Source organism: Phascolarctos cinereus, unplaced genomic scaffold (assembly GCF_003287225.1).
Source record: "Phascolarctos cinereus isolate Bilbo 61053 unplaced genomic scaffold, phaCin_HiC Scaffold_9;HRSCAF=440, whole genome shotgun sequence".
In the NCBI taxonomy this organism is placed as follows: Eukaryota; Metazoa; Chordata; class Mammalia; order Diprotodontia; family Phascolarctidae; genus Phascolarctos; species Phascolarctos cinereus.
This window is the reverse complement of record NW_027556402.1, coordinates 603,141-626,691: the sequence shown is the minus strand read 5'-3', so window position 1 is coordinate 626,691 and position 23,551 is coordinate 603,141. Positions and strand designations below refer to the sequence as shown.

At 39.9% G+C, this 23,551-nt stretch overlaps 1 protein-coding gene across 1 annotated transcript in view; it reads left to right on the top strand.

Annotated features, from left to right (window-relative positions):
• The window catches only part of SGCZ (sarcoglycan zeta), a 541,542-nt gene that overhangs the window by 469,079 nt on the left and 48,912 nt on the right, over positions 1 to 23,551 (top strand). Inside the window, exon 4 of the mRNA XM_078148100.1 lies at positions 15,619 to 15,720. Coding sequence (XP_078004226.1) covers positions 15,619 to 15,720 — 102 coding nt within the window. The remainder of the gene's footprint in view (positions 1 to 15,618; positions 15,721 to 23,551) is intronic.

Here is a 23,551-nt window from a genome sequence, read left to right as displayed (position 1 = left end):
AAAGTGAGGTGAAAATTGTAAAGCGCTTTGCAAGCCTAGCTTTAAAAAACAAAACAAAAAAAAACCCAACTATACAGGAACAAAATATGCATGGGACATATTGGAGGATCTCAGAGGGAAGGCACCAAAATTAAGACATTTGCCCTAGGTCACATAGCCAGCATAGGTCAGAGATAGGGCCTGAACCCAGGTCTTCCTTATTTTCCCCCAACTTTTTTTTTTAAATGCCAGAAAAGCACCTTGCCAGGCACCTACAGACTTGTCTTATGGTCACCAAAATTGTGATGATAAATAATACAAAATCGGCACATTGTTCCAACATAGAAGGGAGCACGCCTTTGAATTTTTGGTGAGGTCATACAAATGCCATATGTTGGGTTGTGGCACATAGGGTGCATTTATTAAAAAACTGCATGTAATAATTTTAGTGGTAATGAACTAGACAGGCATAGTAGAGTGTCAGGTCTAGAGTCAGGAAGACCTGAGTTTAAATCTGACCTCAGACACTTACTGTCTGTGTGACCTGGGAAAGTCACTTAATCTTGTTTGTCTCAGTTTCCTTATCTGTAAAATGAGTTGGAGAAGGAAATGGCAAATTACTACAGTATCTTTGCCAAGAAAACCCCGAATGGGGTCATGAAGTGACTGAAACATGACTGGAAAACAACTGAACGACAATCCTTTCAGTTTGTTCTCTCATCAGCAGAAGGACATTTATCTAACACCATGGGTTCTGGAAAGTGACTGCTGTGTACTCATTTCATCCTCAAGGTACATAGGACTGGTATCATTGTCCTCATTTTACAGAGAAGGAAACTGGGGCACAAAAAGGGTCAGTGATTTGCCTGAGGCCATGCAACTAATGAATGCTTGAGGTGGGGCAGAAGAAGGGAATGCAATTTTCTAACTCTGTTCCTATCTATATAAACCAGTCTTTTCCAGATTCTTAGGTATTAGTGGATTTTGTGAAGTATTCTGTCCCCTCTCTTGCATGGTTTTGTTATTTCATAGTTCCATGCCTCTGTTGTCATCCAAGACTATCATTCCTGGAAGGCAGCGAAGCTTTTCTTGGGTCTCCTTCACTCTTCTCTAGCCCCCAGTTGGGTACTTTACAGGAGGTCAGATCTCCATGAATCAGGGTGTTGATCCACTTTATGGACAAACCCCTTCTCATAATCACACTTTCAGATGCATGAAATAAAACACAAGATAAGAAGGAAACCAGTTGTAGCAATATAGATATCAAAATGCATATATTTTCAAATAGCAAAAGTCACATCTCTAGATATTGTTTAAGGATCCCTGCTAGTGTTCATTCAGGATGATTGTTAAATAAGGCAATTCATTTAGAAACAAATCCAAAGGCACGATTGGGACTCAGTTTCAACTTGGGATTTATTCATTTATGTTTTCTTATGAAAGGAATTTTAATATTTTCACTAAGGTTACTGTTCACACAAGAATTCCTTTACACAATCCATTGGACCGTGTGCACTGGGAGGAAACATTCAGCAGTTTACTGGGTTTGTTAATAAAAAAGCAAAGTCCCAATTCTCAGCTCAGCATGTATTACAAAATGCAAAAAAAAACTGCCCATCAGCCAATGGGTTGTTGAGTCAATGTTGGCTACACAAAAGGACCCTAGCCATGTAAATGAAAGTACGACATGTTTCATACAGTCACCTCAGCTTGCTTGAGGGACACTCGATGCAATCTCCTTGCTAGGTTTTGACATGCTGTGAGTGCTGACAAGTCAGAAGGCAGTGATTTCTGGCTTTGCTGCACTATACAGCTCACCCAAACAGAGGAAAGAAACAACATTTTTTCCAAACAACCAGCAAAATGGTGATTGAATGAAATAATGATTGTTATAGAATTATTCAAACAGAGAGAGGTAGCATGACATAATGGAAAGACTGCTCTATTTGGGGTCAAGAAGACCTGAGATCAAATGCAGCCTCAAACTCTTACTATAGATGTGTGAACTTGGGCAAGTCTTCCTCAGTTTCCTGTACTGTAAAATCAGGGTGTTGGACTCAGTGACCACTAAGGTCCTGAGATCACTGGTGTCCTGAATACTCTTGGTTTTTTAACAGATGGAATTAGTATGCAGATGTAGAAGAGAACAGTTACGGTTTTGGACAGGAGACTGGTATTCAAGAGAAGATGTAAAGAGAGTGAAATCACACCCCTCAAAAAATCCTCTGTCATTTTTTTCCTACAAAGCTCATATAATAATTAGAGCTCTTTGTATTTTCACCTTTTTTTTTCAAGAACAGCTGTAGAAAAAATGTTTGTCATTTAGAAGATGTATAATATAATGTCCACATAACATTAAAAGAGCATTTCCCATAGACATGAGTTGGACTTACATCAGGGTTTAGTGGAGAGTGAGGCAGAGGGAGCCTATCAGCAGAAACCCCTCTGTGAGAAGACATGAGGTTGATGTCCTGATTTCCAAGAGGGGTTAAAACTTATTTTCTTTTGAGTTAGTGGTTTTCTTTTTCTTTTTTGTTGTAGTTAATGCTGAAAACCTGTGCCTATATTTTGGGCAGCTTTATGAAAATAGTTTCAAAATTCCTGGTTCTCTGCCCATGGAGGAGGCTTACTCCAGCTGGCTAGCTCACCTTTGTTCTTCAATGTTGGAGGAGGCTGCTAATTTTTAATCCTTTGCAATATTTGTGGTTGGCTAGATATTGCTGGCCATATGTGCCATCGTTGGTACTACATTAATAAAACAATTAACCATTTTTAAAGAGTGTGAACCTCTTATATCCTAAATTATCTCATCTCATTTTTCAACAACTATAATGATTCAGAGAAGTTGTCATGTTGTGAGCCATATTCTAACTCTTTGAAAATGCCATTCAGTGCCCTCAGTTTTCCCTTCTGAGATCCAGCAAAACATACCCTCTGTCACTTCCCTAGGATGATGTTTCTAGTACTCATAAACTAATGTTACACTCCCCCAATTCTTCTCATCTCCAATGAGTCATCCCAGGTTTCTCAGACCAATAAACTATAAAATCCATGAGATTGTAAACTCCTTACGGGAAGGCACTGTCTGTCTTTTTAGTATTCATAAACTCAGAGCTTAGCACAGTGCCTAGTAAATAGTAGGTGCTTAATAAATGTTTATTGATTGACTAACTAGTTTTTAGGATGTGGATGTCCTTTATCATTTTGGTCTCCGTCTTCTGTAAGTGCTTCAGTTCCTCAACATCTTTTCTACAACACTGAAAAGAACTGAAAACAATACTCCAGATTTTCTCTGACCACCAGGACAGAGAATAGAGGGACCATTTCTTCTTACTCCCTACCTCTACCCCACCCCCCAAGGCTGGGTGGACCCTGTTTCTATCAGTGAGTCGGAGATGACATGAGGGATTGCACCTGCCATATAACCCTGACTCAGAATGAGCTTGTCTGCTCTAAAACAGCTAGATGGCTTTCACCTGAAGAGTCCTTCTGGTCCTGTCTCCTCCAGGGCTATCCTGGCACTACTCTGTTCCTTCCTTTATTTTTTTAACCCAGATATAGAATCTTACATTTATCTCGATTGAATTGTATCTTACTTGATTTGGCCCCAATGTTGAGATCTTTTCAGATCGTGCCTCTTTCGTCCCGTGCATTAACATTCATTCCAGTCTGGCAGTCCTGGTGGCAGTCACTCACCCATGGGCCCAAGGTCATTTAGAACTCCCATCACCAGGAGTTCAGTGATTTGATTGCAGTTTTCCCTCCAAGCTAAACCTAAGCTTGGCATCTGGGAATTTTAGTTCACATGCTGAAATCTCCTTAGTCATTCTCCTCTGGTATCTCACTCCACCTCAGCCACACCTGGGGATGGTCACTCATCCCCATCCTCTTCTGTTCTGTCTCCACATCCCATAACTCTATGTTTCTAAATACCCATGTCTTACACACCTCCTACACTTACCCTGAATCCCTACTACAAGATCTTCTTCAGGGCTTGGCAAGATTAGTAAGTTGGGACCCACAGACTCTGGAGGGTCTGTAAGGATAGATTTGGGAATAGATTTCATGGGATCTATGAACTTAAATGAGGGGAATGCAGCTCAATTTTAAGTAACCTCAAAATGAAATTTAGCATTTCCTTCAATCATTAAAATCATACTTCTGAGAATGGGCCAATAAACCTTACCATATAGGGGCAGCTGGTGGTTCCATGCATAAAGTGCTGGTTCTTAAGACAGGAAGGCCTCAGTTCAAATATGACCTCAGAGACTTATTAACTGTGTGACCCTGGGAAACTCATTTTATCTCTGTTTGCCTCCATTTCCTCACAAGTTGATGTGAAGATTAAATGAGATAATATTTATAAAGTGCTTAGCACAGTGCCTGGCTAGTTATTCACGTCATCATCATCATCATTGTTATGCTGCCTAAGGAGGCCAAGACACAGAAAAGGTTTAGAACCCCTGCTCTAATCTTTCCATCTCTCCTGATTCTGCCAGGACTTCACCTCTGCTCTGGCTTTTCTTTCATGCCCTGTTTCCTTGGCCTTGGCATATCCCTGGGCTTGCTGTTGGGCACTCTCACCAGTTCTTCCTCTATTCTTTCTTAGCTGACTCTTTGGGAATTGGAAAAACCACTATTGTCTCTATAAAGATGACTCCCATATTTACATGTTGAATTGTCGCCTCTGTCCTGAGCTCTAGTCCTACAACACTAACTTCTGAGCATCTCTACCTAGATGTCCCATAAGTCTTTCAAACTCAAAATATCTATTTTATTTTACACAAAAGCCTGGAAAATGGAATTTGACTTGGGGCCAGTGTTAGCAATAGCAAAAAGACAAGAGAAAGAAATTAATTGGCATAATCAAAAAAGTTAAAATTATCCTTCTTCACTGATTACATAATTGTTTGCTTTAATTCCTAGAGAATAAGCGAGAAAGTAATTGAGAAAATTACTTCGGTAGCATAGGAAACAAACCTACAAAAATCCACAGCATCTCTATACAGGAACAACAAAATCCAGAAGGAAATAATACAAAGGGAAATCCCATTCCAAACAACTACAAAATGTGAATCTAGCAAGGAATCTTCAAGGCCTATATGGAGCCAATTCTAAAACACTTTTAAAGGAAAAAAGAATGACTTGAATTGGCAGTGCTCATCATCAGCCTCTACAGACATAATAACTTGACAATTTACAAGGATTAATTTCCAGATTTAGTGTTATGTTGGCCATCCTACCAAGGGCATGCTCTATAGACCTAGACCAAAAGAGTAATAAAATTCATTTGGAATAACAAATGGTATAGGATCTCAAGGGAAATAATGAGTAAAAGTAGGAATGAAAGAGAAATCAAACTAGCAGACTTTCAATTATATTCTAAAGCCATTAAATGCTGGTTAAGAAATAGACAAGATAAATCCATTAAACAGAATACATAAGGATGGATCAGAAACAATTCCAATAAATAATTCAATGTTCAACAAACTTGAGGATAGAAGTAACTTATGGAAGGATTACCTGATTGACAACAGTTGCTGCAAAAACAGGAAAGAATCTTGGGATAAATCAGGTTTAGACAAACAGCTTACACCATATACCACAATAAGAACAAACACATGCATGATCTGAATATCACATAAGCTGCAGGAGAGTCAGCCCACTTCCTTGAAGTATGAATACATCGTGCCTGGTTGATCCTGCTCAGGCTCAGCTCACATCTGCTTCAAGGGTTTCTCTCTGTTAGGTCTCTCAGTGTGTGTATATAAATGTTTTACGTTGACATTTGCTGACAACTTGTGTTTGCTTAGATGTATGATCATAATATGCCCTCTTGCTTGTGGGACTTTCCTTTAGGATCATCCATTCTTCCTCCACTCCCCCTAAGGTCATATTGAAGCAAGCACGTATCTCCAGCCCTTCTAAAGGGCTCAAACTATTTACTGAATCAATATTTGTAACAGCATTCATCATACAAAAAAAAAAAAAGATTCATTACCCCTAAATTTTCATTTGATTAGGGCAAATAGTGTGATAGTAATGACAATATGGTGAGCAATGGTTTGAGGAGGTTAAAGATTCTGCTTGAGTAGGAAGTAGCAAGCAGTTCACACTGCTGGTTACATAGGTAGATTCAGTTTCTCCACATTTTAATTCTCCCTCCTCCCCCTGAAAAAGAAAAAGATAGAGTTATATTGAGTTGAGGACTTAATGAAAGGTTGTACCATCACCCAGAATGAAGACAAGGGTATAAAGGAGAGAAGTGTCTAGGTTTGGTATATTCATAGTTTCGACAACTTTCACTCTAAGCTTTCAGTAACCTTTCAGATCCCCCACAAGTCTGACTGCTTTCTCATGCAACAAGTGTATAGAAGGCCCTGATTCACGCTGGGATAGAAGGTAGGTGGAGGCACACCCTGCACCAATATATGCCCCTCTGACACCCCAATCTAACCTTGTACTTCCATGTGACTCTCACAATGGTAGATAAATTATGTTTCTTCTAATGTCAACTTTCCAGAATTAAACAAAGCCAAGTTCAAAGATATCACCAAACTGGCAAACTTTGAGATGTTTTCTGCTAGATTGTCTTTTATTTATTGCAGCACTCATAGGCCAAATATTACATTCAAAAATCACAATATGAAAGGAATAAAAAAAGAAAGGAACAACAACAGTTACCTTTCACAGCCATGGCTAGGGCACAGAATTATTAGCCAAAATTGGAATGGAGACCATCACAAACAATGAAATAGATAATTTGATTCCAGGGAATTTAAATGTCTTTGCATTTACTATACATGTTACAATAGGTTTTGTTTTTCTTGCCTTTGAAACAGGTGGGGGAAGGAGAGGGAGGAAGAGAATTAAAAACTGAAAAAAAAATTGAATTAAAAAAAATCTTTGCCTGAACAAAACCAAATAAGATAAAAATAAGAGGTTTTTTTTTTAATTGGGAAAAATGGTATTAAATTTGGGTATGCTCTCTAATACAAACAGAAAAATAGTAAAAATACATAACACCAAAAACCATTGCCTAAAGAATAAGTTGTCAAAGGATATGAAAAGTAGTTATCAAAAGAATTGCAGACATATGAAATGCATCAAATCACCTAGTGATAAGAGAAATGCAAATCAAAACAACTCTGTGATTTTATCTCAGACACAGCAAATTGGCCAAAAACAAAATGACAACAACTAGAAGTAGTCCAAGTTGGACACACTATTATACTATTGATGGAACTATGATCTAAGCTAACCATTCTGAAAGCAATTTGGAATTATGCTAAGAACATGATTTCCTTGTACATACTCTTTGATCCAGAGATCCCAATGAGAGACACAGAAGCAGGAAGTGCATGTGGGTTGGGGTGGGGAGGTGGAGGAATGAACGTCCCACAAATATCAAAATGTTCACAGAAACACTTTTTTGTAGTAATAAACAAGCAGGAACAAACTTGATGGGGAAAGACTAAGCAAAGTGTGTTACTTGAATGTAATGGGATGTTATTGAATGATATGATGATTAGAAGGAATACAGAGAAATACAGGGAAACATATGAATACATACAAAGGGAACCAAAGAGAATTTTTAAATGAATATACAAAATTGCTGCAACAATGTCAATGGAAAGAGCAACTCCCAAACTGAGATTGAATACTGTAAAATAACAGTCAAACTTGGTCCCCAAGAAGAGTGGGATGTACATCTCTCCCTGCTTTTCATAATTAGAGGAGCTGTGGATATGGAACCCTGCACGTAATAAAATACCTAGTTGATTTATTGAGTAGTTTTGTTGAACTGTGGGGTTTTTCATCCATCTTTTTATTCTCTATTATGAAAGAGATATTCCTCTGGGAAAGGGAGAAGGGAGAGAATATATGGAAAAATGGAGGTAATATGGAGACAGCAATAAAATTTAAATTTAAAAGGGTAAATGCTGAAACATCGTCTACATTCAAATGGTTTCACTGAGATTGGACACCTATTGTGTCAGTGTGTGAAGCCTTGGCTAAAGTCTTCTTCCAGTGCCTCCTCTTGGCAGAGGTGATTCTGAGCTTTCAAAGGCCATGCTAGGGAGAACAAGTTCTGAAAGTCTACAGCAGTCTATAAAAGATTCAAGCATAGGTCTTTTTCTACCACAAAGGTGGTTAGCAGCTATGTAAAAGGAGGCTCAGAACACTGCATTTAAGATTAGTGAGGTTCTTATTGATCTTACCAATCCATTTTACCATCTTTGTAAAGAGATCTGGGATGAGGCAGGGGTAAGTGGACTTCAATCTTTTCCCTAACAGGCATGAAATGAATTTTTTTTTCTGTTAATTTGCACAATTTGCTCTGACTCCATCATTTTCTTGTAGAAGCAATATCAATATTTACACAAGAAATCATAGAAAACACAGCTAGCATAACATACATAAACAACAGTGTTAGGAATGGCTATACAGATAATGTCTAGCTTGTCTGGGCGGAAAGGGAAGGGTAAGAGAGAAAAGTCAAATGAGGAAGACTCAGTTCCAGGATCCACTGAGAACGGGGATCCTGGTGGAAGCATTTGGAGCAAAAACCTCAGGCCCCAGAACAGAAAGGACTAAAGTATGGAAGGGTGACACATGCACTCCAATTCCTTCTTCTAGTGTTCATGTTCCTCCAAATCAACCAGTTGGTTGCCCTTCAAACAGGAGAGGACCTCCTGGCACTTAGGATATGATGAAAATGAAAAATAAATGCAATGAACAATTATAACCTGGAATATGAATGTAAGATTTACCCACTAAATGGAGGAGGGCAGCAAAATGGATCACAGTGCAGAATCTGACAATATTATTTAATAATCATAACTATCATTTAATAGAGCTTTATGGCTTATAGCACTTTATATAGGTATCTCTTCTGGTCATATTTATAAGAAATATACTGGAAACATAAAGATGCATACAAACTCAAAATGATTTTCTGCCCCCAAAAATGAGTGTTTGCATTAGAATTTATTAAGCTTCAGGTGAATTCAACAAAAGAGGATAAACAATTGTGATCACAGACAAGGCAATCATAGACATAAACATGATCAAAGAGATAGACAGAAAAACTACATTATTCTTAAAAGCACCATAAATAATTAAAGAATATCAATGTTATTACACGTGCAAAAATGGCATAACACCTACAACAGCAATGATTACGGGGTAGTAACTCAGCATTTGTGGGAAAATTAGAAATAAGTTTGGCATAAATTAGGCATGTATCAACATTTTACCCCATATACTATAATAAGTTCTAAATTGGATACATAATTTTAATTACATAGAATTGAAAAGTTTGTGCATTAATAAAATCAATATAGTAAGAATTGGAAAGGAAGTAACTCAGTGGGGGGGGGAGTTTTGCAGCTAACTTGTCTGGTATTTAAGAAATACATGAATCTGATAACATATATAAGAGTAGGAACTCTTCCCTTAAAATAGTTAAAGGATATGAATCCATCAATCAACAAAATACATATTTATTAAATGCTAAGCCCTAGGGTTAGAAGTTCAAAGAACAAAATGATCATTACTTATAAGAAGCTTCTTTTATAGGGGAAAAAAAACTAGTACACATACAAATAAAGAAAGAATCAATCTAAATAAACACAACATAGTTATATACCAGGTAGCTTGAGACAGAGGACATTGGCAGGGAGGGAATAGGAAAAGGCTTCATGTAGAAAGTGGCACTGGAGTTGAGTCTTTAAGGAATTAAGAGATATTGTGAAACAAAAAAAAGGAGTGCATTATAGGCATGGGGAACAGGAAGTGAAAAGGCACAGAAATCAAAGGTGGAGTGTCATGTGTGAAAGTCTGGAGAGAAGGATGGTTTGTCTAAATCATAGAGTGTGGTAGGGGAATAATGCCTAATGAGGTAGAAAGATGGATTGGAAACAGGTTGTGAAGGGCTTTCAAATCTAAACAGAGAAATTTCTATATTATCCTAGAAACAACAGGAAGCCACTAGAGTTTATTGAGTAGTGGTGCAGTATGGTCAGATCCATGTTTAAGAAAAATTACTTTGACAGTAGTGTAAATGATAAATTGTAATGGGGAGATTTGAGTCAGGGATTCCAGCCAGGTGGCTATTACAATCATCTAAGAGAGGTGTAATGAGTTCAAACCCAATGAGGTTTCTGTGTGAGCGGAGAGGAGTCAGATGGCAGTCAGAAGAAGGGATGTTGTAGAGGTAGAAACGATAAGATGTAGCAACTGACTGGACATGTGGGGTAAGGGAGAGTGGGGAGAGTGAGGAGTCTGGGTTAAAAATGAGGGAAACAGGAAGGATTTTAGTCCTTCTGATGGAAGTAAGGGAAGTTTGGGAGGGGGGAGATGTAAGAGAAAGATAAGAGGTTCAGTTTGGGATACATTTGAGAACAGGCCATTATCAAGGGAAAAGAAATTCAAGCTATCAACAATTATATAAAATGCTGGAAATAAAATAAATGCAAATTAAGAGAACTCTGATGTTCTAACTCATACTCATAAAAACTACCAAACAAAATGGTTACTGTTGGAGGGCCTACTGCAGGACAGGAAGACTAAAGCACTGTTGGTGGAACGGGGATTTTGTACAACCATTCTACAAAAGAAATTGGAACTTCGCCCCTCAAACCAGTCAGCTGACAGGCACTTTTTCAAGTGCTTACAATGTGCCAAGCCCTGGGCTAAGTACTGCAGATTCAAATAAAGTTAAAAAAAAAGAAAACATAGTCTCTGCCCTCTGGGATCTCACAGTCTAGTGGGGGTGATACCACACACACACAAATATGCACATGGACATGCTAGACATATATAGTCTAAATAGATGATAATGTTAGAGGGTTAGCAGTGGAGCACTAGGGGGGACTGGGAAAGGCCTTGTGTAGAAATTGGGATATAAATTGAGTCTTAAAGGAGCTCACAGAAACTAAGAGAAAAGTAAGGGGTGCGGAGCATCCCAGGCACAGAGAGCAGCCTAGTGAACATGCACAGAATCAGTAAATGGGGTGCGTGCGGAATGGCAAGAAGGCCCCATTGAATCATAGAGCAAATAGAGGAGAGGAAAGTGTGAGAAGATTGGAAAAAGGAGGATGCCAGTTTGGAAATGGCTGTAAATACCAGAGCCATTTGTATTTGATCCTGGAGGTAACAGGAAGCCACTGAAGCATGCATAGTCTTTGAGCCAAAGACGAAACTACTGCGCATATACTACAGAGAAAGAGAGAAGGAACTCATATCCGTAAAAACCTAGGAGTAGCAGCACTTTTTTGTTGCATGAAAGAACTTGCAATAAAGGAGAACTTTTCAATTGTGGAATGGCTGAAAAAATTACAGTATATATATACAACGGTTATTATGCCACAACTAATGAAACAGATTGATTCAGAGAAACCTGAGAATGTTTGTATAAACTGATGCAGAGTGAAGTGAGCAGAACCAGGGAGACTATTTACATGAACAGTAGCTCAGATGTTGTGTAAAAATAAAAAAAAAAACATCTGAAACTTTAAGAACTCTGATCAATGCAATGATCAGAGCCTCAGAAGACTGAGGATGAAGCATGTGACCCACCTTTTGGTGGATATATGATGGACTGTTGGCTCAGAATGAGACATGCACTTCCAGACACAATCATTACTGCAAAAATCAATTTGGCTTGACTCCGTCTTGGTTACAAGGCAGGGCTTTCACGAGGTGGAGATAGGAATTTGGAGGGTTATTGATAATGATGAAAAAAAAGGACAGGGAAAGGAGTCGATTAAACATTTCTAAATTCTCAGAAGAGATGAGAAATGTCAGAGGAGTACACAATTAGGTCAATGTTGATACTTCCACACAAAAATTGAATTCATATTAAAAGGAACAAACTGTCTATAGTAGTTGCAATTCCTGAGAGAATTCCCTTGTTTTAGCCTTCTTTGTGTAAGCCAGTATTCATATACTGATGATTTTCTAGTCCTTAATAGTTTTTTTTAATCTATAGGTGAAAAGACAAACCATAAAAATATTAAATAATTTTATTATAGAAAATGACGGTAGTGAAGTAATACAGTGGACCTTTTGAGATGTAGCCAAAATAATCCTGAGGGGAAATGTTCTATTTCTAATCATTGTTATCAACAAAAAAGAGAATGAACAGTTCAATTAATTGGATGTGCAACTGAAACATTTGCAAGCATCAAATAAAACATAATGAAACACAAAATGAGAAATTCTGCAAATCAAAGAAAGAAATAAAAGAAAGTGAAAATGAAAATAGAAAATGGAATTTATTAAGAAAACTAAAAGCTTTTTAAACAAATATTAAAATAGAATGGAATAAAGCATTAGCTAATTTGATTTGTAAAAAGAAAACAAAAAACAAATTATTTAATTGAAGAACAGAAAAAGAGAATTCACAGCAGATGAAGAAGAAATAAAGGAAATTATTGGAAATCGTTTTATCTGATTAGAAGCCAAAATGATATGTGAAATGGATAAATGTTTGCAGAAAACTAATAGACCTAAATTAACTAAATATCAAATCAGGAATTCAAATAACCCCATCTCAAAAGGAGAGTGGGGGAGCTGATGACCTTGTCCCATTCAGCTCTCTAGCTATGAATCTGGGATGTGTGTTGCTTCTTTGTCCACCTTCAAACATTTTAGAAATCTGGGTCTTTACTCTTGTGATTCCTCATTTTAGGCCCACGTGAGGGCCTGCAGCCTGGCTTCATTCTCTTCTCTTGCTCACAGCATCCTTGAGTGCAAATTGTAAGAGCTGGGGGGAGGGGATGAATGCATAATCCAATTATACTCCTGAGGTCATGATCATCAAAAGGTTGTGAATAATGAATAAAATTTTCTTGAGCTAAATGCAAACTTTTACCTTTGGTTTCAAAAAAGCCATTTCACAAGCCCAGAATGGGAGAGATGTAAATTTATAGCATTTGTGCCAAAAAAAAAACATGAAGGTATTTAGTGACCCATAAACTCACTTTGAATCAGCAGCCTCTTAAGCTAATGGCATATTAGGATGTATTAGGAAGGGCATGGGTGCCCCCAGGATAAAGGAGGTAAAGTTTCCCTTACCTGGGCTTTGGGTGGATGACCTCTGGAGGATAGAGTTCAGCTCCTTAATTTAGGAAGGATACTGGTAAGCTAGTGGCTTATAAAGGTCCTGGAATCCACTGAATAACTTCATATATAGCCACATTATCACATTTGTGATTTTGTAGGCATTAAATCCATCCTTCTAAAGAGACTTTTGTTCAAAATCAACTTCTTTTCTGCTTTTCTGTGGTTTTCGAGATATTCATGATCAAATCTCCTGCCTCTTAGTTGCTAGGTGATTTTAGGCATGTCCCTTCTGCCCTCTGAGCCAATTTCCTCATCTGCCAAAGATGAAAAATGACACCTCCCTCACAGGGGTGTGGTCAGGAGGTGACTTTCAAATCTCCCACCTCTGTTGTGTTATTAACAGGGCACCTGTATTATTATGTATGTGCCAGAGACAGAGATAGAGAGGTGAGTGGCAGTGGTCAAAGATGAAGCATTTCCATGGCAACCCCACAACACACATCTTAAGGCATTCGAGTAATCAGACATTGGAACCTGCTTGGGTTTCATGTGCCCACTTACGTAACCTTCAGGGAGGAGACATTTCAGTTCCATACCAGCTGATGCACCTTCCTAATTGAGACCCTCTCTCATTCCCCACTACGTCTATTGCAAACTCTGTCTTCTCTCTTCAAGCACCTCCACCAAAGCATCCCCAGACATTCTCAGCAGAGAACCTCACCTTGTAGTTTCCTGAGAAAAGAGAAGCCATTTGCTGGGAGTTCCCTTTTCTCCCCTTCTCTACATCTCACAACCTCAGGGAACTCTAGACATGCTTTCTGTCTTTAGCCATCATCAGCTTCATAGATTCAATTACAGTCTCTCTGAAGATGACTGTAGGATTCTTTATCCAACCCTAGTCTCCCTCCAGAGCTCCAGTCCTGCATCACCAGCATTGGGCATTTTGAACTAGGTGTCCTGTAGGATTCTTAAACTCAATATTTCAAAAATATAACTTCTTCTTTCCCCCAAGGCCATCCCTCTTTTATGCTTCTCTACTTTTTTCAATGGCACCACTGTGCTTTCAGTCATCCAGCTTGACAGCTTTGGATTTGTCCTTCAATCACCACTTGCTCCCTCCACATGGCCAGTCTGCTGCCAAATCTTGGTGATCTCACTTTGGCAGCATTTTTTGACATCTATTTTCTTTTCTCTACTCAAATAGCTACAAACCTAGTTCAAAGCCTCATTATTTGTCTGGGCTATTGCACATGGACAACTAGGTGGCACAGTGGATAGAGCCCCAGGCCTGGAGTCAGGAAGACCTGAGTTCAAATTGAGCCTCACTTATGAGCTATGTGACCCTGGGCAAGTCACTTAACTCTGTTTTCCTCAGTTTCCTCATCTATAAAATGAACTGGAGAATGACAAACCACTCCAGTCTCTTTGCCAAGAATACCCCAAGGGGTCATGGAGTCATAAAAAGTCAAACACAACTGAAATGACAGAACAATAACAACAAATTGCACAAGCCTCCTAATTGATCTGCCTGCCTGAAATCTCTTTCTTCTCTTCTCTTCTCTGCTCTCTTCTTTTCTCTTTTCCTCTCTCTTTTTGTCTCTCTCTGTGTCTCTGTCTCTGTCTCTCTCTCCTTTTCTCTCTCTCTGTCTCTTTCTCTCTCCTCTCTCTCTTTTCTCCCTTTCTCTCTTCTCTCTCTGTCTCTCTCTCTGTCTCTCTCTCTCTCTCTCTCTCCTATCTTCCACACAGCTGCCAAAGTGATATTCTTAAAGCAAAGATCTCTGTCACTCTCCCACTCCGTAAACTCCAGTGGTTCTCTGTTACTTTTATGATCAAATACAAAATACTCAGCTTGACATTTAAAGCCCTTCATAGTCTGGCTTCAACAGCACATAGTAGATGCTTAACAAATATTGACTGCCTGATTGACTCTGTCTTCCCTTATTCTATGCTACTCTCCTCCATATTGTCTTTGGTCTGGCCATATTAGATTTCTTGTTGCTCTTCCCTCATAACATGCATAGGATCAGTGGATCACAGATTTAGAACTGAGAGGAAACTTAGAGACTATCACCTCCAACCCTTAATTTTACAGACAAGTAAACTGAAGACCAAAGTTTAAGTGATTTGTCCTGGGTTACACAGATAGTAAACATTTGAGGCAGAATTTCAGTCTAAGTCCTCCTGACTACAAGTCTAATGTTCTATCCAACTCATCACCTAGCTGCCTAAATAAAAGATTGTGTTTATGTTTCGGATTTGACACTTTTTTAATCCCCTCATTTAATTGGGTGGCGATTATCGTTACCTGATTTTTCTGTAGTCACATAGCTGTATCCTTGATAGAGACTGGAAAATACCCCAGGTCTACTGATCCTGTGTGCTTTCCCCTGGAATTCTCCATCTATGTGAAATATGACCTATTTTACTTTCAACAGATTTGTTCTTTCCTCTTAATCTTGTCCTGAATGATGTCAGCTCCATGCTTTCTTTCAACTAGCATGCAATCATGTTGATGGATATTCATTCTGTAGTCATCGCTAAAAGTGAAATATATTTCATTGCTTATAGGATGGGATGGGAAATCTGAGAGTCACCAAGGAAGGAATCCGACTGGAAGGTATATCTGAATTTCTACTTCCATTGTATGTGAAAGAAATCCATTCCCGAAAGGTATGTATGCGGTCATAGCTATGCCTTCCTCTCACAGGTAGTGAGAATCATTTGCTAGCTTGGGCTTTTGTTGTTGTTGTTGTTGTTGTTGTTACTGTTTTTAGTAGCAAGGATGTCTCTCCTTAGCTCTTCTAATCTGTGAAGTGGTTTTCTGATAGCATGGTGCCTTGCATGTCATGGGTGATAAAAAAAAAAATGCGTGTTGTTTTCAATTGTGTTGAATTGCCATTAGGTAAAAGTATAACACTGGAAAAACTCCATGTGTCTCAACTGGACAAAGTCCACTTTTTAGCAAGGCAGTGGAGTGGTGCTCCCTTCTTGTATTGTTAGGGACAAGATGTGTCAGTCAGTCAATCACTCAGAAAACATTAACTAAGGACCTACTTAAATTTAGTCAAGGAATGTGTGATTGAGGGATGTCATATCTAACAACCAGAGAAAGGGATGTGAGCTCCAGGCTAATTCCTGGGACACAACTTCTTCCAAGTGCATTGCAGTGAGCAATTTAGTCAGTCTTATCATGGTAGAATATGTTTGGAACTTTAATGGACATCCTCTTTCTACAAGAGACACTAAAGATATTTAAAAATCAACAATCAACCAACAAATATTGATGAAGCAACTGCTATGTGCCAGGCACAAACCTACATGCTGGGGAGATAAGTCCAAAGAGTGAAAAAGAAATCCCTGCTAGCCAGGAGCTTATATGCTAAAAATCAATCAATAAAGAGATAAAAGTTTCTCCTGACACACTTCCTCCCTCACCCCCAACAAACCAGCTTTCAGGTGTGAACAGGCTAACAGAACTCCTTCAGTGCCGTGAGTAATCCAGTCCCACAGGTGAGAACTCAGCTATTCAGCTCCCTTGTATTGGTTCATTGCTCTGTGATCCATCAGTTATAACACCATATTCGTGTATGGGGTCTACATTCTTCAGTTTGCCAATCAAGTACAGGAACACAAAGACCGGGGTTGAGGGGGGAGAGGGAGAACAGAGAAAGATTATTACTGTTCACTAAAGTACTGGCACATTGTAATAGAGGGTTTAATCTCCTCAAATTGAAATCTTTTTAATGCACACACAGACACAGATGGGTACACTTGCATGATTTGGGATGTTACATAGACAGTGACCAAGCCACTGGAGTTGGAGAATGACTGTTTTTGTCCAAACCAATCAGCCTGCGCTGAAAACTTTACTGTAAGGGATCTGGTGTGATTTTAACACAAGGTTCTGGGCTTCCTGCTCCATCCTCCACTGAGCTTGGCATGTCTGTCAAAACATGTTCTGTGCCACAATCAGGGTTATTTTCATCTTGTATCCTTTGAGCGCTATGCTGAGCATTACAACCAGCATGGCATCCTGCTCTAAAACACATGCAGAATGCCCTGGTCCCTCACTTCTACCTCCTAAGATTCCAAGTTTCCATCAAAGTACAAGCTAGGGCTTCCTCCAACACAAAGCCTTTCCTACTCTCCCCAAAGACCAATCTCTCCCTCTCAGCATTATGTTGTGTACTCTTGGTACTTACATCCTTGGTATGTGCTATGGACCCTCAGTGCTGGGTTTGCTCCTTAAGGAAAAAGATTTCTGTTTTTACCAGTGTATCCCCAGAGCCAAGCATAGTTCTTGTCTTACAATAGTTTGTGCATAATAGATGCTTACTGATTTATAATACCAAGTACCATCAATTATTCCTGTGAAATTGACTGTCAGTATGATCAACCCCACATAATTCAGTCCCATTGAGAGCCAATATGACTTGTTCTCTGTGTCTTTATAAATAGATTTTTCCCTCAGGGAGCAAGTATATTAATTTGTGAATCTCCGCTTCCCCACCATCTACACTCCAAGTGACATCCATAAGCCTACAATGTGTCTTGCTCCAATATCTGCCTTGTTTCTATCACCAAAGCCTGCTTCTTTAATTTTCTTTGCCCATGTGGATCAGTATGAAGAACACTAAGCCCAGGCAGTTTACAAGCAACGTTCTTTGTGTTTATACAATTCAGTGCAATCCAGCAGCCATTTTAAGTAACTTTTGTTTTCACAGCACAATCTGGACTCTAGAGATACAAAGACAAATCATACCTTATTCCTGGCCCTAAGATGTCAATTCCATTTTTTTTTCTCTTGGATCTCTTTGGAATAGATCTCATTGTATTTCTGTTACTCTGCTCTTTATGTTATATATTCCAATTTTAAATTGTGCTTTCACTGTACCTGTGTAATTTTATATTCTCCAAGCATTCTTTTTAATTCTCTCTATTTTTCTCCCTTGGATTACTCACATTTTGCTTCTCCCTTTTCCCTCAGTTTTCTTTGACTTCCCCTCTCATACTCTTCTTCCTTTTTTTGATTTCCAAATACCATCTACAGTGGTACCTGGCATTGGTGTTTGTTCCCCTAGTGTTTATACACAGACACACAGACACACACACACACACACACACACACACACACACACACACACACTTCTCTGAATGTTTTTTTCCCCATTTCCTCTTTTGGTCTATTTGCATAATTTTGCCCCCTTTCTTCATAGAGACTGCACAAAATTCTTTATTGTGCCTCACTCTGTTTTCTTAGACAATAGACAATGTTCTCACTAAGTATGTATACTGATGGCATGTGGTTAAATCTAATGGCTCCTTTAGTCCCATCTCTAGCCTATTTAATCCTATCTGTACCCCTAAAACAACCTGCAAACCATCCTGTCTGAATGATCTTAAATGGGATGTAGCTGGCAGCTGACTCACCTTATTCTCCTTTGGCCACATTCCCACATATGTTCCGTTTACCATATGTGTTCTTTTCTCTTAGCCTCAATCCAGGATGACACTTGTATTGAAAGTGTCAATAAAGCTTGAGTCTCATTCCTGATCCTTCATAGTGCCTCTGGTAGGAAGGGGCCATGGCTGCCACCTGTAAGTTGAGCTGAAACAGATTTGCTAACATGGCAGGGAGAGGAAGGATATGTCAGGATTGCCAGTCAATTGTCAGCCTGTGACCCATGGGAGTCATCTGATGCTCGGTTTCTGTGACCCTTTGGCTCACATGATCATTCCTTAATCGTGCCTTATACTTTGTTTCTTGCACCCGTGTATGTAACTTTTTCTGATCTTCTAAGAATATATCGCTGTTCTGTCTCTAGCCTACCTGTCTAGACTGTCTTCCCTTTTCTTTAAGGTTCCAGTTCATAGATATCACTTGTACTCATGCCTAGGACCAGTAAAACCTGATCATTCTAAACTCTGCCCTTCATACTTTGGGAATTTTTCTTCTTTCTACCCCTTTCCACCTGTACTATGAGCTCACCATATTTCACTGTCTTCATTCTCGACTTAATCTGCCTGTACCATCATGCCCTGGAGAAGTTCACCTTCCTCCTCTTCCTTCCTATTTGGGACTCCCTTGGTTTTTCCCAACATACTTCTCTCACATAATCATGAGGGAAGCCCACATGATCCTTCTACTTTCCTGGTGAGGCTGGGGGGTGAGTTTGCTAGAAGCCTATTCCCCAGTCAGTCTTGAAAACAAGCAAGGTCCTGTCCATAGTAACCTGAGAAAACTGTACGGAGTGAGGGATCTGGGGAGATATCATGAGCTATGTTGCCCCTATCAGTTATGGGGAAAATAGGTAGGTTAGTGTGACCCCTCCAAGTGAGTTCTAGTGGAAAGAATTTACAAAAATTGGTCCTGAGACACTGTCTCACATTTTATGTAAAGCTGTTTTCTCACAGCTACAAAATCTTTTAAACACTCAATCTGATAAGTCTCTTCCAACATGTGTAAAAATGATGGTCAATGGGGCAGCTAGGTGGCGCAGTGCATAGAGCATAGGCCCTGAAGTCAGGAGAACCTGGGTTCAAATCCAGCCTCAGGACAAACACTTGACACTTACTAGCTATGTGACCCTGGGCAAGTCACTTAACCCCAATTGCCTAAAACCAAAAAAAAAAAAAGATGGTCAAGCCTCTCTTCTCCATGAATAACAAAACAGAAGAAGGTAAGGCAAATTTTAAAATCCTCACCACTCCAGCCATCTTTGCTGGCTTTGGTATTTCAGGGCCCACCTTCTTCCCCATATGCACACCTTCAAGTCTCAACCAAAAGTACATGTCTTGCCTCTTTTGAAAATCCACATCTGGATCTTGGTGAAGGGAGCCATATAAGGTCAAAGATAGCACTTATGAAGAAGACAGTCTTCCCTTGTCAACTTGTGCGTGTTTCTGAAAAATAGATACACTTTGATATACTCACTGCCCAGCGCATAAAAGCTGCCCTGTGGTTGAATAAACACACACCGTGCTAGAAAAGATTATTTCCCCTCTGAGTTCATCAGTGGTCAGGGTTTTAGAGTAATTAACATTTATATTTGTCACAGATGGTTTTAAAATAGCCATCAAAAAGTCTAATGTAAGTGTTTCTCTTTTTCCAAGAGATAAAACCTAAAAGTAATTCTTTACCCACTATTTCCTATTTGAAATCAAACACAGTCAAGAGACTTTGTGCCTCTGCTATAGCAGAAACATCTTTCGTGTTCTGGAGGTGTGAGAGCCATGCTAATTTGGGGGTTTTGTATTTCCATGACTCCTTGAGTCCAGGCTATGCATCAGTGGATGTGTAGATAAGAGGGCACTGGCATTAGACTTGCAATCAGTGCGAGAAATTGCAGCCGTGTGATTGATGAGGCCTGCCTATGAGTTAGAAGACACCTCTTCTCCTTATCACTCATCTCTCTTAAACTGCTACATTCCCAGGGTTGTTCTCACAATAGTGTGTTGGTAAATGAGCTGCCGACAGTTGATTGCCCTAAGGAGATGTATTGGCTGGCATGCTGTATGATACTAAAATTAACTTCAGCACAAGCAAGATCTGTGTCTGATCTTTTTTACCCTTTGTATGGGCCACAGTGGCACTCTAGCACAGATCTAGGCAATTCTCACTATGTGGGGCCTGCTCATGACCCCAATTCAGTGGTTTTCCCTATCTATCCAAACTTATGATTGATTTCGAATTTCTCTGAGTCCAAAGAGTTTTGGAACTTGCTTCCAACTTCCACATTCTTCTTTAAAACGAGTCTTACAGGCATGAACAATATGTGTCCTGACCATCATCCATAATTAGGTCAAGGGTGGTTAGGGGATTTTTTTAGTTTTGTTTTGTTTTGGGATTTTTTGCTATTAAATCATCCAGAATACCTTTAAAATCCAACTGCATGAGCATTTCTAAAGCACATGCTACATACAAGGTGCTGTCCTGGGTCTAGGAGTACAAAAAGGAAAAAAAAAAGCAAAGAACAAGCCCTGGCCTCAAGAAACTTAGATTCTGCTTGGAGTGGGTGAGGTATAGGGAAGAGAAAACAAAGAATGCACAAAGGAAATTATACATAAAATATTTATCTGCCAGGGAATATGAGAGGAGAACATTAATAACTGGGGGCATCAGGAAAGGCATATATACAAAGCTCTCAGTACAGTGTCTGGCACATAGTAGGTGCTTAATAAATGTTTATTCCTTCCTTCCCCCATAACTAATGGCACTTGAGCTGAACCTTGAGGGAAACCAGCGATCCACAGAAAAGGAGATGAGGAATGAGAACAATCCAGGTTTTGGGCCACTGAGATTTTGTATAGATGCTGAGACAGCCTTGGGACATAGCATGTGAATCTGATCACTAAGAAGGTTCAATTTGCCCTTCTGATCACATTCTGAGCAAGGGGTATGATCACAAAAAACTCCCACCATGCAAACGTGCTGGATTCCCATGATTTCTACCTACCTGCTCATAAACCGCTGGACCCATATACTTGTGTTTTTATTTTTTAGATCCTACAGTCAATAGTGCATCTTCATTTGTTTTTGGAGCACCAAATGATGAAATGGCCTCATCCCTTACCAAGGCTTGCCCCTTGATTGTTGAAGGGATCCCCTTCCATCTCATTGGCCCCTCTGTCAGCCACACTGTTTCATTTATTTTCAATCTTTCCCCATTTCCTACTGTCTACAGACATGCCCATGTGTCACCAACCCGAAAACACTCCCACTTGATCCTGCCATATCCACCATCTATTATCCTGTAGCTCCTCTGCTCTTTGTAACTAAACTCCTCAAGAAGACCATCTACAATCAGTGCCTCTGCTTCTTTTCTCACTCTCTTCTTAATCCCTTACATGCTTCATTTGCTTAGGGAAGACATTCCCCTAACTCATTGATGGGTTTCAAGCCTGTCAGTTACCTTCAACCTGGTTTGGCCCATCTGTCAAGATGGTTCGACCAAGCTGTGGCCACTGCACATGCTGCAGCTTCTTGGAGCCCCAGGTGAGAGTTGGGTGAAGGTGGACACTGAAGGTAGATGAGCAGACCTAAAAAAAGCTTGACAGCCCTCACACCAGAGATACTAGTCCTCCCTGAACAAGCAAGAGAAGACTTCCCCTGGCAGAATGGGCAAATGAGAATGATTTGTTCTGATGACCATGAAGACAGCTGAAGCAGGCACTGTGAGATGTGGAGCATGGGGAGCCTGGGCAGACACAGAAGACACCAAGGTCACCCACTGCATCCCAGACTATCACCAGTGATCTGATTTTTTCTTTGCCACAGAACTTTGCTGATCCCGGAAGAAAGAGTGAGGCTGATGACTTTGCACACTCTGCCAATTCACATACAAGTCAAGACATCACTCATGATGTCATTAATCCTCTTCTAAAATGAAGGCTGAACAACAGCAGCCCCTTACAATCTAGCTTCCAATCTTACCATTCCCCTAAAAGCTCTCTCTCCAGAGTTACTAATGATACCTTAGGGGCCAAGTCCAATGACCTTTTCCTGATCCTCATTCTCCTTGATCTCTCTGTATCCTTTGACATTGTTGGGCCTTCTCTCCTCCTTGATACTCTCTCCTCTGTAGGTGTTCAGGACATCCTGTCTCCTGGTTTTCCTTCTCTTTATGGGACTTCTCTCTCTCCATTGCTGGATCCTCCCTAGGCCATGCCTCCTAACTATATGTTAGAGCCTCAGAGTTCTGTCCTAGGCCTCTTCTCTTTTCCCTCTAAACTGCTTCACTTGGTAATCTCATCAGCTCCTATGACTTTAACCACCATCTTTAAGCCAGTGATCCTCCAGTCTACCTGCCCCCGTCTCTCTGCTGACCCACAATCTTGCATCTCCAACTACCTTTCAGACATCTCAAACTGGATGGTCAGAAGACATCTTACACTCAATGTGTCTCAAACAGAACTCATTGTCCTTTCCCCTAGACCCTCTGCCCTCCCACATTTCCTATTATTGTAAAGGGCAACACTGTTCTTCCAATCCCTTAGGCTAGGAGCCATCCCAGCTTCTTCACCATCTCTCAGCCTCCACACCCAAGCTGTTGCCAAGGCCTGTTGATTTCACCTTTGTAACATCTCACCAATATTCCCCCTTCTCTCATCTAACACTGCCAGCACTCTGGTGCAGGCCCTCGTCACCTCACACCTGGATGACTGCAATGGCTAAAGGGGAAGAGGGTCTGCCTGCCTTGAGTCTCTTCAAACTCCAGTTCATTCTCCATTTAGCCACTCAAGTGATTTTTCCTAAAATGTAGGTCAGATCATGTTACTCCCCTACTCAATAAACTCCAGTGGCTCCCTATTACCTCCAGAATCAAATACAAAATCTTCTGCTTGGCATAAAAATCCCTCATAACTTGCCCATCCTACTTTTCCAGTCTTCTTACATCTTAATCCCTTCCAGAGACTGTCAGTCCAGTGACACTGGGCTCCTGGCTGTTCCATAAGCAACACACTCCATCTCTCAGCTCCAGTCATTCTCTCTGGCTGTCCT